Here is an 18,310-nt window from a genome sequence, read left to right as displayed (position 1 = left end):
CAAAACTCTCAACAACACTAAGGAAGTTTGCAGTGAATTGTTGCTTCATATTGAAGATCAACAGCAACATCTTCAAATCAGCATGAAAACTAAAACAGAACGTTGAGAGACACATAGTTCCACACCACCGGATTTAGTTTTCTCCTTCCAGCATACCCTTTTCTTCTCTTGCTCTTTCCTTTTTTGACTTTGATCAACTGTTAATGCACTTTAGGTTGAAAATAAGATTTTCTCTGGATATTATTTCTTATTGAGATCACAGAACTGCCTTCATATTCAATCATTCAAACCTTCACCAAAGACAGTGAGAATTGCATGGGCTTTGTCAGCACAGGATTGAAAACTGTGTCATCAGTCATCTTCATGAAAATCAGTACAGTTAATATTTGTTCAGCAGACTGCACAGTTTATTTATATTTAAAGGCATCCACATTTTTTGTTCAGCAGGAGCTGGTACTGTAATACGACATCTGAAAACTGGTGCATAACTGTAGATAGCTCTGAGTTCATAGAAGGAGTTTCTCTACAGGGAGCACTGCGTGTCCTCAGTTAAGTGTTAGCTCTAGCTATATCAGAAAAATCCTTTAACCCAGTCAAAATACATTTTTTTTCCCTAAAGCTGACGGCTGTTCCTAAATGCTTCCATTTTCTCATATCCAGCTATCTTAGTTCGGCTCAAAGACGCCTTTAGTAATGTCTTGCTATCAAAATCTTGTTTTTCTCAGCAGTATTACCAATGCACGTTATCGCTGTGGAAAGGGAAGAAGGACAGGTGAAGGTATACCACTAGCTTATATATGCCAGAGTGTAAAATGATGCTTTCTTTTCTTTGCAGAAAACATTTCTAGAAGACTCCTAGATAAAGGGTTACATGCTGAGAAATCTCAGAATGAAAGTCTTTCGGGATCAGGAGCAGGAGACAATGTCTGCATGAACAGTACTGGTACGTGGCACTTGCTACTCTGCTTCAGTACCATGCCACGTGCTTTCCAAAGTGTCTATGGCAAGAACGCAGGGGTGCTTACATGAAGGTCTCTTTTCTTTAAGGACAGCCTTCTGGGGTAACCATCTGACACATATCTCTTCACTGATGATTTACAGACAAGTAACACCAGTTGGCTCAATATCAGCATTCTCATAATTTAATGCTGTCCGGCAGGAAAACCATTTTATGATCTTCTCTGAATGTTTGCCCATCTCCCTAGTATTGAACCACTGAACTCCATTTGCAATTTGCAACGTGATTAATCTGAGTACTGCACTGTGACTCCACAACCCAACAAAGCAAAAAAATTCATAATCATTGTTATTTCATAATATATTCTGTGGGATTGCCATTCAAGAGCATCTAAGCTTCAGTTTATTTCCTTTTCCTTGATACTGAAGTTTGAGGTGACACGAAACAGTTGTCTTTAGGATGGATGTTTGTCAAAAGCGGTGGCTAAGCTCTAGGTATTCATATATTACCAGTGCTTCTCTTGGAGCTGATACCAACACTCGCTCAATAACAGCATCCGGGGAACTGCCTTACTGTAGACATCTGAAAGTCAGATATCTATGCCACAGGATCTCACCACAGTAAATACAGAGAAATAGATGTCATACTAATGTAAGCATTCAAGCTAGCCTGGTCAACATACTATTTAGAAGTGACAATTTCTTTTCAGTAATGAAAAAGGCAGCCAAAGATGACAAATTCAGGCATCAATGTTTGTCTAACAGTAGGGTAAACGCACTCTTCCCGAATCTCCTTGGAAAAGAATTCACTGATTGTGTAAAGTACTTTACTGGCTGCTCCAAGACCATCTATTCCTCTTTTACCTTGTGATAATCACCATTCTCTAATAGGCCAAACATTATCATGCATTCACTCACCCATTCGTGTTTTTTTTCTTTTCTTTTTTTTTTTTAATGTGATAAATTCTAATTCATTTGAAACTCTCAATTCTTCTGAATTCTCTGCTTCTTGCATTATCAACTCACAAGAATGCTATTAAAATAGAACTATAATTTTTAAGTTGCAAACAGTGATTGAGCATTGGGTTCTCTTTTTCTCATTTCAGTGAGCTTTCAACAAGACACATCATTGATTTTAGTGGGAGCAGCAGCTGCTCTTCAGTAGCTTTTTTTTCCTCTTTTAAACTCTTGAGGACAAATACTAAGAAACTTAATGTAAACTTCTATTTTTGGAGCTTAATTTTTCTTCTGCAATGCACAGCTGGGATTAAAAAAATCAGTTAAAGTTGATGCACGTGGACATTTTTAATTACCTACGTCACAGGATATTGGCTGTACTCCAAATTAAATTGTAAAAACAGAGGTTCTATCCAGAAATCTGTCCACTAATGCAGCAACATTTAGGTACTTCAGCATGATTAAAAAGCTAGGAAAGTCTCACCACTAAATATACAACATTAAAAGTTCTCTGCAGAGCCCAGTACTTAGTAGTTTCTTAGGTTTTTTCCTGTGGATCACATATTTTGCACACTGTTTTCTGCTTAGAGTATCATCTACATTTTTCCTGGTTTTGGCCTAGAAGAGCGTCATCATATGTTGGAAACATGACTAAGACTAATGAACTTGTCTATTTCAAAGAAAATAAAATTCCTTAACCAGTCTATCACATGTTGCTGATGCAGTTCACATACTCAGCAACTAGGTTCAACATTAATCACCATTAATAAAGCCGCATGTTTGATTTTCACATCTAGTGCAACGGGGCACTATTTATAGAATTTACTGCATGCTGCACTAACCAGAACAATGTAAAGGTGTGTAGAAAAATAGGACATTCAATGAGATTTTGTTTTTTCACTACCATAGCTATCAGGAAAGAATGCAGATAAGCCGCCATATCAAACATAATATAGTGATTCATAAAAAAAATCATTCTGTTGCTCTGCAGAAATACAGTGAACTACTCTCCACAGTTTTGAAAAAGCAATATTGCAGCAACACTCCAGCAGGCCAACCTTCTGTTGTCCTTACGTTCATCAGCATTTGCAATAGATTTTCAAAACAATTTTCTTACAATACACACAGTTTTTCTTACAAAATGGACTCAGGTGAATAATTGTAACATTGCAATAACTGAACCGCGTGCCTTAGTTAACAATACAAAATGTGTAGCTAAAACAAATAGAAATATTAGGTATGATACTGAGACCTTTGAAACAAATAACAGTTTTTTTATACTAAATTCAGTGGATGTTTGCATTAATCCTATTGTTTATGAAATTAAAAGCTATATTCATATACACCTCCTTATGTCCTTCAATCACTTAATTATGATCCTACATATATGCTATGTTCCAAAGATGATTACACCTAATGTGAAGGCTTCCAATTTCCATAGTTTTTTGCTCAAATCAAAATATAAGCAAAACTTCACCGATTTTTTTCTTACAAATTTAGTAGTGAGAAACCACAACTTTATAGCTCAGATTAGATTCTGAATTGTAATATGAAAATATCAGTTGGAAAACAGCTATATCTGAGAGCTAAAAAGAAAGTCAGGATAAAGACCTTAGGTAAAAAGTCAAAAGGGAACTGAACAGAATTAAAATGTGACTTTCTGCCTTTTTTTTTTTTTTTTTTACAGTTTAGCTGTCTTCTGTGAGTAAAATTTAGGCATATACACACTGTAAATTCAAATTACTTTATGGAGATAACCATGTTAAACTCTGCCAAAGACAGGATCTTCTGTATTGTACCACTCACCGGGTCTTTTGAAATAGCTCATTTCTGTCTATTATCTATAAAGACAGCCTTGAAAATTATCATCTGATTTTGGTCCCTTGGAAGGTGTCTGCATTTAGATGGGAGAATAATCAGCTGCAATGCAAAACGACCCAACAAAACTCCTCCATGGTCTGTGTTTCCCCTGATTCCAAAGATAATTTTTACCTCTTCCTAGTAAAGCATACTGGTTTCCAGATAGTTATTTGGGCATTGTTTTGTGGAAGTCATGGGAAGAGGTGTTTGGGGTGTTCCCGAGCCTGGGGTCTGCAGGCTGCAGGCAGTGGGCACCACTCGCCCATTCCTGGGGCGAGCAGCCAGCCAGAGCGCTTCCCTACACGCAGCACACTCTTTAGCATCATCCCCGGGACATAGCTGGAAAAGCATTATTACCTAGTTTGACTAGTTACAAGACAAAAAGGCAAAGAAGTGGACAATGCGTATCTTTTTTCATGTGTCAAAGTCTGAAGGTGCATTCTATTTACATAGTTTGGTTTTTTTTTTCCATAATTTCACTTTATCATTTGGCCTGCCTAGCATTTAAAAAGCAAAACAAACGCTTCTTTCATTTTGTTTTTGGCTGCACTCAAGGTGCTCTTACTTTATTGCCAAGTATGTAATTTGTGTATGTGTGTGCGTGTGGATTATAACTTACAGTAGGATCTTTGCCAGCCATTTTGCACTCTTCAACCTTGTTTGCTGACGCTGGCCAGAAAATCTGTAAGGAAACAAGTATCTTTTAAGTAACGTATTTATTACATATATTAACAACCAAAAAGCATTTCACTGCCTAACTTACACTAATAAGTTAATATTTTGATATCTTTTATACCTTGATTTTAAGGCAAAAAAGAATTTTCATTGATAAGTGAAAACAACTTTCTGTCTAGCATTCAGTAAACGAAATAAAGGCTCAGGTCTTTGGCTGATGGAAATTAATTATATTAAATATTTTTAGGATAAGTTTATCAATTTATTTAAACTTCTTCCTTCTAAATAAGAGATATTTTCATCATCGTTGTCTAAATTACTGTCCATCTTTACTTTTTTTGCTTCTACTGAGCTTCTAGCAAGAAGACTGAAATATTCAAAGAAGAGTTCTTGTAATTTTTTTTCTTTTTATTTTAACAGCAAAGGTTTGGTTATCTTATGATAAAACATGCTTAAAATCTTAAGATTTCAGGCTGATTTCTTGATTTCTTTCCAAGATATCTTGCACTGCAGTTTTCTGACAAACTTCTTATTGTCTGAATGTTTATCTGATCTATGCTCAAATCTAAAGTTATTGAGCTTCTTCCAGTATTTGTTTTGATTTTGAACTAGGAAGGACATCAATTAGAAATCTTTCCCTAGAAATCTGGTAGGTGACAGAACCTGATAACATTTAGCCTCAAGATAACATAAATAATAGCACTAAAAGATCTCTGTGTGTATATATATACATACATATATACACAAAGATTTGTAGGTATGTATGCATATGTATATAGGGTTTCCATAGAGGCACAAAATTAGCAGAGTGAATCTGTTATAAAAATAAATAAACAAACAAAAGAACGTGCGGAATTGCACAGATTAATTCTGAGCTTAATACTGGGTGATCACGTTCACTGCCAGAAAATTTCGGGTGTTTCTGCTTTCTGTTGATTTTTTTTTTTTTTTAAATTCTTATTTTTCCAGGCCTAAACAGAGTGCTGAAATGCCTCACAGCTTTATACTGTAGAATATATTCCATGCAACAGAGGCCTTCCTATCTAACCCAGCTCTGCGCGGAATAAAGCCCGCCCTGCCAAGGGCAGGCTGGAGCGCGCCCTGCGGGAGCGCAGCAGCTCCCAGACACGGGTGGCCGGATCACTGGGGAGACGGGAATTAGCGAAAAGGTCACACAGGCTATTTCAGATCAGAGAAGGCGACCCCATTTCAGAGGAAGATTTCCGTACCATTAGGACGCGTTCACGCCATCGCCCGAGAGGCATTTAATTTAAACGTGTTAAGTTAGAGTTAGCCTCCCCGCACTCCCTGCGCAATCAATTCAGGTAGACAGGCATGTCCAGAGGGTGATTCAGAGCAAAGCCTAATTTAACCGCGCTTAATCACCCTCCAGCGGGGCCTCTCTCTCTCTCCTGACACATTAAAAGCCTTGCCTCTTAAGGAAGGCATTTAACTTCGCTGCTGCAAGCTGGCTATCTCTGCCCCTCCATGCTCCTGAGGTACAGTCATAAAGCCCGCAGATTAAAGGATCAGATGAATTTGGTAGAACAAGGCCTTTTACGGTACACTTTAAGGTAGTGTTGTAGCAGTGATAATCTAAAGATAGGCAAGGCAAAGTCTGTAGGGAGGTAATATCTTAACAGTCAGGCATCTGGGCACACAACTGCTTTTGCAGGCTACCTGTTTTAAAAGTAGAGAAGCTGGATTTGAACTGGTTCTGGAGACAAGAGAGGAATCTGTGAAAGTGGTTTAAACATTTGATAATTTGATTATTTCCAAATACAGGCTGCCCACTACAACTGGGGGACTTGGGACACAAAGTCCGTAGAAAACGGCATCTCGGTAAGTCAGAGAAGCAGCCAGAAAAGCGGTGGTGCTGAGGAAGATGAGGGCCATAGTGTCCAAAAAAACCCAAACAGGAGGTGTCCCAACTACCCAACTGAAGGGTGAAGGCTGACACAGACATAACAAAGGATTGGAAAATAGTTCTGCGATTAGGCTTCAGAGTACAAAACAAAAAAATAGTTGAAGGTTAAAGGCAACTCTGTCCCTGTTGTTTTTTCCCCTCTGGTCTGAAAAAGATCATATGTATCTTATTCTTCCTTACAGGCTTCTTTCAAACGTGCATCTCTGAATTATCTTAAATCTTGGAGAGGAGTGGGAACCATCAACCCATACAAATTGTCCTTATGTTGCTTCAAAACGAGTGAACAGAGCAGGTTTTAAACGGTGTTTGAGGAGCAGCCATGCTAATAGTTTATTCATAAACCAAGGACTAACAGTTCAATAAGGTGCGTGCCTGGACTTTTGCCAGCTGCAAAATAATGAAATACACATTTTGTGTCTTAAAAAGAAATACATATAGTAAAGCAACCTTGGATTCTCAAAATAAATCTTGAACTTACACTGAGAGGATCCTGGCTTATATTATTAATATTCAAAGACAGAATATGATCTTTGCTGCCCACGTAGATCCGATCCTGATCTTCATCCATTAGTAATATCCTGTAATCCAGGGGACTGTGGGATATTCTGTGATATTCAGAGGTCTTAGTTTCTTGCAGCTCTGAAATAGTAAAGACAATAAGTTAGTAAAACAGTTCAGTTGCCTTTCTCGCCTCCCAACTACATTTCTTTCTAAATAAAGGCATCTTTGAACACAAGTGGGGTCAATAAGAGAAGAAAACCCCTCATCAGACACGTGGTAATAATGCAATGGTTGAGTTAAAACTCCCTTTCCCAGTTTGAATGTGTTTTTTTTAAACGTTAAGTAGCTCGACATAGCTCATAAAAATCAGGCATTGCTGTTATCCATTGATCTAATTAATTCTTATTTCAATGGATATGATTATTCACAGCTTTGGCTTTTAAAGAACACCATATACTAAATTAATCAATGTGTTCAATACATTTTGAAGTTTATGACAGCAGAAAATCCACAAGATCAATGAAAACTACATAAGAACAGTTTACTTTCTTTTCCTAACAGGGGACCTCACTAAGAATGGGTTTTTGTCATTTTCAAGGTTATTTTTTTTTAGTTCTTCATCACTATGCACAGCTCACTTAAAAGATAAAAAAAAAGAAAAAAAAAGTATTCCCTCAAGCCTAAAAAAGTTGTTTGTTTATGGGACTTGGATCAAACTATCAAAACTGTAGAAATAGCTCTCTTTTTTTTGTTTTCTCCCCCCCCCCCCCATATAATACTTTCTTCAATGAAGTGAAGTGAAAAACATCCTTTGATCTCAGTAATGCAGGATCAGGCCTGTTACAGGAATAGCACAAACATCTGCAATATAAGTATTTCTTGCTGCCCTTGAGAAAGCTCAGCCTTCTTGTCTTCGTTTGGCCAATAAATTTTGACGCCCACTCAGATTATTCTTCTTTTCAGTAATAACAGAAGGGATATTTCTCAAGAGATGAGAATGGAAAAACAAAACTTTAATAATCAATTTCTCCTTATTCAAATATTCCACATATAATTATGCCTTGTTACCTCATGAGCATTATTATTGCATTGTGCTCCCTGTGACTCTAAAAGGGTGGCAAATACACAGTACATATGAAAATGAAGCCCTCCTATAATGTTTAGTCATAAATCTAAGAACTGAGTCCACATCCCTTTTGCAAACTGTTTGGGACAATATGGCTTGTAACTGTTGCTAAAGCCTAGTTTTTGCTAAAAGCAAAGTTTTTGCTGAAGGCTTTTCTAAAAGCAAAGTCATATACTGAGGACACTTGCATCATCCTCTGCTACAATTAGTAGTTTGCTGCAGAGATAAGTGGTTGACTGTGGATGTCTTATCCAAAATTAACCATCTATGCCTTTTAGATGACTAGATTAACACGGGCTAATGATATTTTGGAAAGCAAAACTCTCAAAACAAAAATATTTTTTGATATTTGCTCTGTTAAAAAAAAACAAAACACGTATGCCTAAAGTACACACTTTCAGTAAAACACATCTTTAGCTTGAAGCATAATTTTTTCTTTGAAAATTACTTGGAGAGCAATTTTTGACAAGCTGTAGACAACATACAGGCAAAGGCTGCAGTCTTAGGACTTACACCTGTCTACTAGAGATCTAATGATTGAAAGAACACTTACCAGAATATGATTTGCATTGATAAATATAATACACAACCACTGAATTTTTATCACGATTGTTAAATAGTTTCGTAGGAAGATGAAAAATATCTTCAGTTACTGAAAGATATGATGTTTTGATTCACTTAGACGTGTGATAGCTTTCAGGAGCTAAGGGTTACCTACATGCATTTATTATGGTAATATTAAAAAAAAATATATAATATTTCTATTTCATGTGTCCCTCAAGAAAAGATAAACATACAGTCAAGATTTACAGTCTGCACCGAAAAGCTTAAACTGAAACAATACTCATTAAATATATATGAAAATTGTCCGCATCGTTTTCAGAAGCCTTTCTTCAGTGCTTGAAAAATCAATTGTTTTACTTTATTAAAAAAAAAAATCCTCCCTGCAAGCTCGCAGCTAGGATTTTCAAAGGCACCTGGGAGACTCATCAGCATAGTGCCATTAAAATGCAGTCCCTTTGCCCTCTCTGAAATTCTCAGACTGACCTTTCATAACACGCCTGAGAAGCTAACGCTCATCCCTTTTGCTGGTGGCCTTATTAACTTTACTGTAATATTTGGCAGCCGTAAGGTGAAACTTAACCTTCCCATAACTGTGTATGTGATATCCTAGGAAAGCACATATGAAGTGGGAGAGGCTGCAGTTTCCCGCACAACACTGAGTAAATGTGAGCACAGTGATTGAGCAATAAAATGCCTCTCCTTATTGCTTCAGAGACTGACAACGACTGACAAAGAATAAGCCATGACTGACATAAAAGATGACAAGATCATGACGATTGTTTTTCAGCAGAAGACAAAAATAGAGGTATTTGATTTCCACAACTTTCATTTATTAAAATCCATTATTTTCCTGGATTTTTAACCTCATTGCAATGGTATTATGTTTTCTGAGGCACCTGAACAGTAATCTGCCTCCATCAAGCTGCTGATGAGGAGAATACCTTATGACATGCCACTAAACCACAGAAAACTCAATGCCATTCATAAGAAGGAAGGAAAACCCTGAAACAAATAGTCTCAGACAGATTTATTAGTTTTATTACTTTCAGTGCTGAAGCATACAGTTTATTAGACTCTTAGGGCTACGGGGAGGGAATTTATAATTAATCAAATTTCCTTTTCATTTAACAAAATTTACCATGCAATCACCCAAGAAAATCTGATTTTTTAAACATTTACTATCTGAGCGTTGTTATTTGGAAAGAGTGGTGGCTGGAAAGATGCTTTTAATTTCCCAAAGTTTTTGTAAAAAAATGATGTAAACATTTCCTGACCTTCAAAGTAAATTCTGTTCCATGCTTTGGGAATTTAACCAAACATTCAAGGCAGTAAACCCTGTATGGAGAATGATGTTGTGGACAGCTCTCTGTGAATAGTAACGATTTTGTTTGGCAATAAAAAAAAAAAGATTATAATATATTCCATACACAAATAACTGTCATCCTTAATGATACAAGAATAACCTTTGTTCCCTCTTTTTTCATCAGTCAGTGAATTTAGTTTTGGCTTTCCTCAATGATAAAGCCAATACCAACGTGATTCCTAGTGTGTTAGAAACCTGGTATTAGAAGACAGGTTATACAGCTCTTGTCCCTTGTAATGAAAAACAAAAGCTTCAGTGAACTCCCTCCCCAGAGCTATTATTATTATTATTATTATTATTATTACTACTACTACTACTATTACTATTACTATTACCATTACCGTTACCATTACCATTACTATTACTATTATTAAACTGCACATTTTGGAGATCCCAATGACTGGGAGTTTTCTCCGTACACAGTACAGCTTACTGACAATTAGGCAGTTTAACATTTACACTTTAATTGTCCTTCTAATCCGCCACAAAAGTTAATGCAAGTAGTATTTTTTAAAAAGTTGTGTTCTCGCAGGAGAAACAACAACATGTTTGTGTAATATCCATTATTAAGATCACAAAAGCCTTTGTAACACTCAAAACTCATGGTGTTAGCTAGAAAAAAAACAATTTACAGCTATCAGAGACTGGAAATTCAGGAAGGTAGAGATATCTCCTCTGCTGACAAACACAAACTTCTACACCCAAATTATCCGACCTGCATACAGGTACATGAGCTAGATCCACTCATCACGTTGTCCTCTGAACGTCTTATTTAATCACTCAACATCAGCCTTTCATCACTCCTTAATTCAAATTCACTGGTATCACCATTGTGAAAATACAGTCTGACTTTCCTAACATAAGGATATAACTTTCCCAAATATGTAAGATAAGACCCTTATATAAGTGACTTCCTTGGTAGACATCTTATACTAATATAGATGTCTGATACATACATTACTGAAACTAATGCAATTTTTAGCAGGACCTTCCCAAAATAAGATTTTCCTATTCGCAGACCCACATACCCACTTGTTAATGCAAAGTTCGATATAATCAAGAAATTACATTGCAGAGTTTGGTAAGCTACAGCCGTGGTACGCAAGCATCCCCAGCCCAAGTTCAGAGCACTGAGTTTATCCACAGATAAGCTGTGGATAACCTACGATACGTGAAAGAGTACATGCAGTCGTCTCTGCACGGTACCACCCCTGGGTTTCCAGCCTGGCAGGGCTTCTTTGAGCAAATCTAGGATGCTCTGTCAAGCTTTTAATTTAGGATCCCCTGTGGTAAAGCACAAGAAATAATATGTTTTCCTTCTCTTTCCTGCTGGCAGAAGGATTCCGTCTCAGAAGGTTGTTTATGGGGAAGCTGAGAGCAGAGGCAGAGATTTGGTGAATGTGCCTCGAAAAGGCAGGGAGTAAAGCACAGCAATCCAGCTTCACTCGCAGCTCCACAGTGAAGAGGAGAAACACAGCTTACCAGAAAGATGGGCTACATGTCCCCAGGGAACCTCTGCTGCCCAAATCGGCGTGGATTTTATGCAGCCTCAGTGATTTGCAAGTCATCAGTAACATGCTGCTTCCCTTTACTCCCTTATCGGGTATGGGGTCCACAACCGACAGGCCTTGTGTACATCCAGCACTAGGCTTGACAACATCAGCTCCTAGTTAAGGAGGCTGTAAGACTCTCTTAAGCCTCATTAAACCTTCAGTTTGTGCCAACAAATATGCCAGCCCATGCCAAATGTGAAACTGCAATGTAAAATCTCACCTTCTGGGAACTGAAAGGAAACCAATTCCTTTTTTTTTTTTTTCTTTTCACTTCCCCTCCCCCTGAAATAAATATTTAAGTAGAATGATTTTTTTCCTTATAGAATCAAAAGGAAATGTCACCTTTTTACTCACAGGTCACTTTGGAACAGGAGAAAAAGTAATTTGCATGTATACATGTATAGAGAGACTGTGCATAATGTTGCTAGCAATGAAAAGAATCGTTATATATTTTAAAAATGTGAGTGGAATCAGAGGTATCTGCAAAGTTACAAAAAATAATTTGAACAAATGCTTCTGTTTTATTACAGTTTAAATGTTTTCCTCTCTACTTTGTATTAACTAACTTCTCTGTTTTGTACCTTATTAGTAGAAAGAACTGGAAAATATCTAGTTAAAAGATATTGGATTTAATAAGAATCTAATAATGTCAACTTTTGTTTTCTTGGCCTTATTTCTGATTTTTTAGTGTAAAGACATGGAAGAAATAAAAGTATTATTTTTATAGTTTCCACAGTACCTGTGGAAAAAGTATGCTATTTATAATACTGTTTTTCAACTCTGTGAGGATACGGTGTGTCTATTTGTTTAGTTTTATGTATGGAAAGAGAAAAAAGAAAGCCTGACTATTTCCTTTCAAAACTTCACAACGAGTCACCTTTGCGCTGTCGATATGCCTGTTCTTTGAAGAAACCTGTATTGATTCCTTCTGCTCAAGGGGGCGAGATAAGAGAGCCGTTAAAGCAGTTTGCCACTGCTCATGCAGTGCTCAAACTAAAACCCGACCCTCCGCCCGCTCTCCAGTGAAGCTGATTATAAATGGGTGCGCAGTCATTTGGCCAAAGAGCCACAAGCGGCCAGATGTGCTACTAGCCAGTCCCTGGTGTGCCTTAACCATACGGAGCCCAAAAAGCTCAGGTAGACCTTTGACCTTTTCTTTATCTCTTTATCTCTTCTTCACGCATGAGAATTCTTTGCACTTTTTTTTTTTTTTTTAATGCTGTTAGAATGGAATCTGTTTTTTTGTATAAGGCGGTAATAGGTTTATAAGGACTGGAAATCACAGATGTGCACACTTGCTAGCTTCTGAATCGGTCTGAAAGGGGTTTCATTACATTTTTACTAAAAAAAAAAAAAGAGCATGCGAGAGGCGAGAAAATAAGATTTACAAGTGCTCATACAATCACGGGCTAACTAATTAACAAGATCACTTGGAGGATAGGGAGGAAGGGAGCTCAGACAGTACAGGCTGAAACAGGAGCACTCTTTGCCCAGAGCTAAAATGTATTATTTGCTAGAAGGAAACTTAATTGCTGCATTTGGAATGAGGATAAATAACGCTGAAATGTCAATGATATCTAAATATGATCTGGTTTAAATACACACCTTGAATACTTGTTGGTATATTTGCTAAATGAGTTGAAAATGGAATTTAAACATTACTGGATTGAGATAGTGAAGTCTTTTATAAATCAAAATAATAGAACCAAGGTGAAGTCTTTGGAGAGTCAGGCCCAGAGGTAGCTCTAGCATGTCTGAAGAACAATCTGTCACCTTGTGCAGCTCAACATACACATTAGGAGCAGTAAAACACTCAATAGCTCTTTGTGAAGGGGACCATGTGTTGATAGGAAAAGACATACCAGTTAATAGTTGACCTTAAGCAGAGTGTTCACATATGTCAGTAGATGAGGCCTTTCTTTACAATTCACAAGACACACAGACGTCCTAAAATCCTGGTAACTTGTAGACTTTAAAAAGATCACAATGGAGTATTACCTGGCTTTTGATCTTGGGGCTTTTTAGAAGTTGTACTGAAAAGGGAATCACTCATGACAGAGCGCTGTTTTATTAAAACTATCAAAAACTATCAGAGAATTTTTTGTCTTTGATTTGCTACTTTGAAGAATGAAGAAGGAGGGGCAGATCCACTGAGGTGTGGGCAGCTGCCAGTTTTGTGCGGAAGGAATGTGATTTCTAAGCAAAGGCAAACACACACGACGAGAGAAAGTCTTACTTGTGTGTGGCAAAATGTATTAACATGGCTCTGTGGCACATTCATCAACCCAACACACCCCACAAGGTTAAGTGCATTTTTATTGAAGCTTTACATTATGAAGAACAGACGCTATTAAAATGCCGAATTTTTTTTTTTTACTTACACAGATATTGTCATGATGAAATCATACCACATTCCACAATAGAATCCCCACTCCGAAACAAAGAGGGAAAATATGTCAACTTTTTCCAAACTGCAGTTGCATAGCTATTCCAAGTCTTGCCAAATATTCCAGTATTGAGATTCTTTCATTGAGAATTACACAAGACCACCCACACCCTCCAGCCAGCCAGTCTTGTTAGGCTGTAGGCAACTCTAGGCATAATTTTCAGATTATTCCTCCATTTACCTCACTGTAAACCTGGAATAACTCCTCTGAAGTCTGTATAGGTATTTCAATAAAAACATGGAAAAGTGGGCTTCTTACTTTTTAATAAATAGTGTGCAGTTATAGTTTTACAGGTCATCAACTTTATCCCTTTATATAATTGTAATTTGTGGGGTTTATTTCAGATGTCACAAATGCTGCCACTCTACAGAACCTTCCAGAAGAAGATACCTGATTTTTCAAATATTGCCTTGCTCATTTCTGCCCATTATTAACCTGTTCAGGCTTTATTGTTGTTTTTCGTCCCAAAACCAAAGAGAGAACTTTGGCAAGCATGGAGAGCCATAAAGACAGGCCAACTGTGTTTAACTTCACTGCAGCTTAGTTAGCCCATCAGATGGGAGCCAGTCTTCTCCAGGTCTTGTGTATAAAGAGCTTGTGTATAACAGCTCTGCAGCGTGCAGACTGCTCTCCAAGAGTTGTAAGCTGCATACTTTGAAGTCTGCACAGTTATACGGAGTTTACCCTTTTGTTCCTTTCCAACAGACACGGAGAGGGTCCTTGCCACATTGCCTAAGGCTGCACAAGCTCAACCCATCTCACTAGCCCCGGTGGACACAGTGGCTTTGCCATTGGTGCTTGAGATGTTTTTGTTTTCCAGATGCAGGAGTGAGAAGCTTTCAGTTGCCAAGTATGACTTTTTTTTTTAGATGAAGCAAGAGAAAAAGCTGCACCCGTGGAGAAGTCAGACAAATTCCACATAATTCCACTTCTTGTGGGAGCAGTATATCTTCTCATTGTAATCTCTTATGTTTCCTTTCTTGCTCTTTTCTTCTGGTGGACCAGCAATCACGTCATTGGAGGAACGGCTGTGCTTCCTCCTGCGATGCTCAGTCATACAGAGAAATGTTCCAAGTAGCTATCAGGCTAACTGGCCAGCTGAAGCCCTGACTGTATGCAGACACCAAAACTCTTTGATCCAAATTTAAAGGAAGATAAGAGAAATGGAAGAAAATGAGTTACTGTAATTGTCTGTCTGAAAAATGAATTAAAACTGAAGCTAGTGATATTCTCCAACTCAGAACTGGGCAACAACACGAGGCTTGTGAGCTCTTCTTCCAATTCATTCGTCTTCATCCCATTTGCTGCTAGTAGGTTGGCCTCTGGGAGGAGAACAAGGTCCAAGTGGACTTCTCAGTAGTTTTGCGTCTCATTTACGCTGTTATTTTTGTGATAAAAGCAAACCTTTTTTAGACTTAGGTGTATCTGACTATTTACTCCCCACAACCTGATGTGGCAGATGATGTCAGCTGGGATGGTTTTGAATACTGGGGAGGGAGAGAGAGCAGCACGGAGAGTTTAAGTAAGGTTGAGTGAAAGGTGGGTTGTTTTATGGCTAGAATTGTCTTTCTTTGCAAGTTTACTTTTCTGTTTCAGTGAAATAGTGTACTTGGCAGATTTACTGAGGTAGCCTGTAGACAGTGAAGACATAATTTGCCCTTTGTAAAACTGACAGAGGCAGCTACTCCCCAGATGTGCAGTTTTGAGGTGTTAATACTTTTTCATTGATGTACCAACAACCATGCCTCTGAATTATAGTGAAGAACTATCAAATGTTGCAAAATAATCAACCCCTTAAATAATGAAAGTATGATAGTAGTCTCTTAACTTCTTTTCTGACCAAAAATCCTCTTCACATCAACTCACGTGCAGTCTTTCTTCTTCTCTCCGAGCATATTGTCACCAAGCTGCAGAATTACTCTTGTTGCCAGAGCTAATAAAAACTCATTGAGAAAACACAGCTCAACCACTGAAATATTTAATTATGGTTTCTGTAATAAAGTAAGATGCTGCTTCACTGTGGTGAGGCAGAGGAACCCTTTTCATTATGTTCTTTTCTCTCCTTCAAAGAGCAACCTCTCCAGAGATTCAGCCAATCTCTGTATATCTAGGATTGGCATTACTGCCCTTGCTGCCATAATCCCTGCCTTTATTGATGTTACCAACTTTAACTGCAATTTTAACCATGCTACTTTATCCACAGATCTCCTTAAAACATATTGGTCCTTTCTTTGGCAACCACTTCTCACCCCTACTCTGTATAAAAAAAGGCAACTTATTATATGCAGGCTTGGTTACAGTTTCATTATTATTATTATTATTATCATTTTAATCAAATTAGGATTAGCTATCAGGCAAACATCAGGCATAAAGAGATCAGGCTACATCCCAAGTGCTTAGCTTTTATTCATTCTTCAGTAAAATAATGTAAAATTTACTCAGCCATGAGCTGAAGAAGGCTTGGAGGGCACTATTTCACATTCCAAACAATTTCATTAATGAACTCATATAAATGGATTGGTGAATTAAAGGGTGGTATTTTTAGACACAAACAATCCTGAATACAACGGGTTGCTCATAAAAGAAGCCAAGTTGTCTATAACAAAAATAAGGAAACAGGTATATGGGATGTTCAGTATCAGATACACCTAGGTAAACTACTGGTTCCTTTTTTAGTCTGTTTTCTTGTTTCGTAATAGTATCAGTATGTCAGTTAATGGTACACATATATCTGGTGTCTATACAGTCTTGTCTATATATCAGATAATCATCTCTATATACCAAGTCTAGAAAGTTAGCAAGCTCTGCTTTACGTCTGGGAAAGATAAAAGAAACACTTATTCTCGCTCCACTACGTGAGAAAACAAAGCAGCTGGAGGTCAACAAATGGCATCCCCCCTTCAGTGAACCTTCAATGAACCCCTAGTCCAACATGATGCCAGAAGTGTCGTTATATTTGAGATAACAAACTTTACCAAAAGAGACAGCCACACTCCATTCCACAGTTCTTTGACAACTGTATTTATCCAAATGTCCTCCTGACATTTCTACTTGTAGAATAGAAATATTAGAAGACTTCATTCTTTTTCCTATATTTCCTTGTTGTTCTGTATGGTTAAATTACCCCTTGTAGCCTAATTTGGGCTCTTTGATTAGATTTGATTTTGCATCCAAGCGGCCACCCAGCTTTTTGCAATGACAGGAAGCAAACTGCTTTCTGGATGTGGGTGTTTGGGATGCCTCCTGAAGCCAAGGAAAGTTTGGGTTGTGCGAAGAGCAAAGGTCAAGCCTATCCTTAAATGTTTTCCTGTTGTTTTTTTCCCCTGAAATACACTTTTCTGGTATATTAAATGCATTCACTCCCAATAGAGGATTAGCCATGTGGTTTCATCAGACTGCACATTAAGATTTTTTTTTCCCCCAAATTACTGTAATGCCACAACTTGCTTCACTGGACACAGGTCTTGGCCACGTACCCCAGAGGACTTCAGAGGTTGGACGCAACTAGAAATTATTAATTTCACCATCAGTGTTCACTGAGTTGCTGAACACCTAGGATTGTTATGAGTATTTTCAATATTAAATTAATTAAGACTTAGTTTTGTTTTTTTTTTTTTAATGTCAGCTTCAAAAACAAAATACTTCCAAGCATGTGTGCACTGAATATTATTTTATTTAAGCTTACTTTATTTCTGTATGGGTTCGGAAGCTGGAAGTGGGTCTGTCACTGCTAGGTGAGATGTGGCTCAGTGGGAGTAGGAGTGCTGCGCTCAAGCCCCGCGGGGAGATGTGTTCAGTGGGTAGCATGCTTGCTGCTTAAACAGACAGAACGTAACCGTATTTCACTCTTTTTCACACCATAAGGACTGACACAAAGAGCGAATTTAGGAGCACATTCCAGAGCTTCATGCTACCATCAATCTTCAAGTGATCACCAGCTGGTATTTGGGTGCACAATAAGTCATGTTTAGTGGGCTGAGCATAGCCTGGTGGATTAGAGTCCACTCAACTCTAAATCCTATTCTGTTGGTATTTTGTTTTTTGACTTGAGACATGTCACATAAACTCTCTGAGTTACATATGTGAAGTGGAGGTAACAGTTTGATATTTATTTGACTGGGTTGTTTTTGGGTTGCACTGGATCATGTACAAAAAAGCCTTTGAAATTAAAATGAAATAGCTGGAGGAAGTTATTTCAAGTGTGTTTCACACGCAAAAAGAGAGATTTTTTTGTTTGTTTGTTTTAAGTCCAGGCTCTTCAGACTTAATAAGCTCAGCCAAAACTCTGGTTTGGATTTAAGAGATAGCTTTTATACTCTTCTGTTTAGATTTCATCTGAATGGGAAGCCATTTAAATAAATAAACCTTCCGCAGTCACTC

General features: G+C 37.7%; 1 protein-coding gene across 2 annotated transcripts in view; it reads right to left on the bottom strand.

The window, feature by feature from the left end:
- Positions 1-18,310, bottom strand: part of SEMA3C (semaphorin 3C) — a 123,344-nt gene that overhangs the window by 46,487 nt on the left and 58,547 nt on the right. For both annotated transcript variants that reach the window (XM_074578530.1, XM_074579378.1), the window contains exons 3-4: positions 6,855-7,015; positions 4,394-4,456 (exon numbers count right to left, since the gene is read on the bottom strand). In XM_074578530.1, coding sequence (XP_074434631.1) covers positions 4,394-4,456; positions 6,855-7,015 — 224 coding nt within the window. The remainder of the gene's footprint in view (positions 1-4,393; positions 4,457-6,854; positions 7,016-18,310) is intronic.

The sequence above is a fragment of the Larus michahellis genome, chromosome 1, assembly GCF_964199755.1.
Source record: "Larus michahellis chromosome 1, bLarMic1.1, whole genome shotgun sequence".
NCBI lineage: Eukaryota > Metazoa > Chordata > Aves > Charadriiformes > Laridae > Larus > Larus michahellis.
This window is presented reverse-complemented; position numbering and strand designations above follow the sequence as displayed.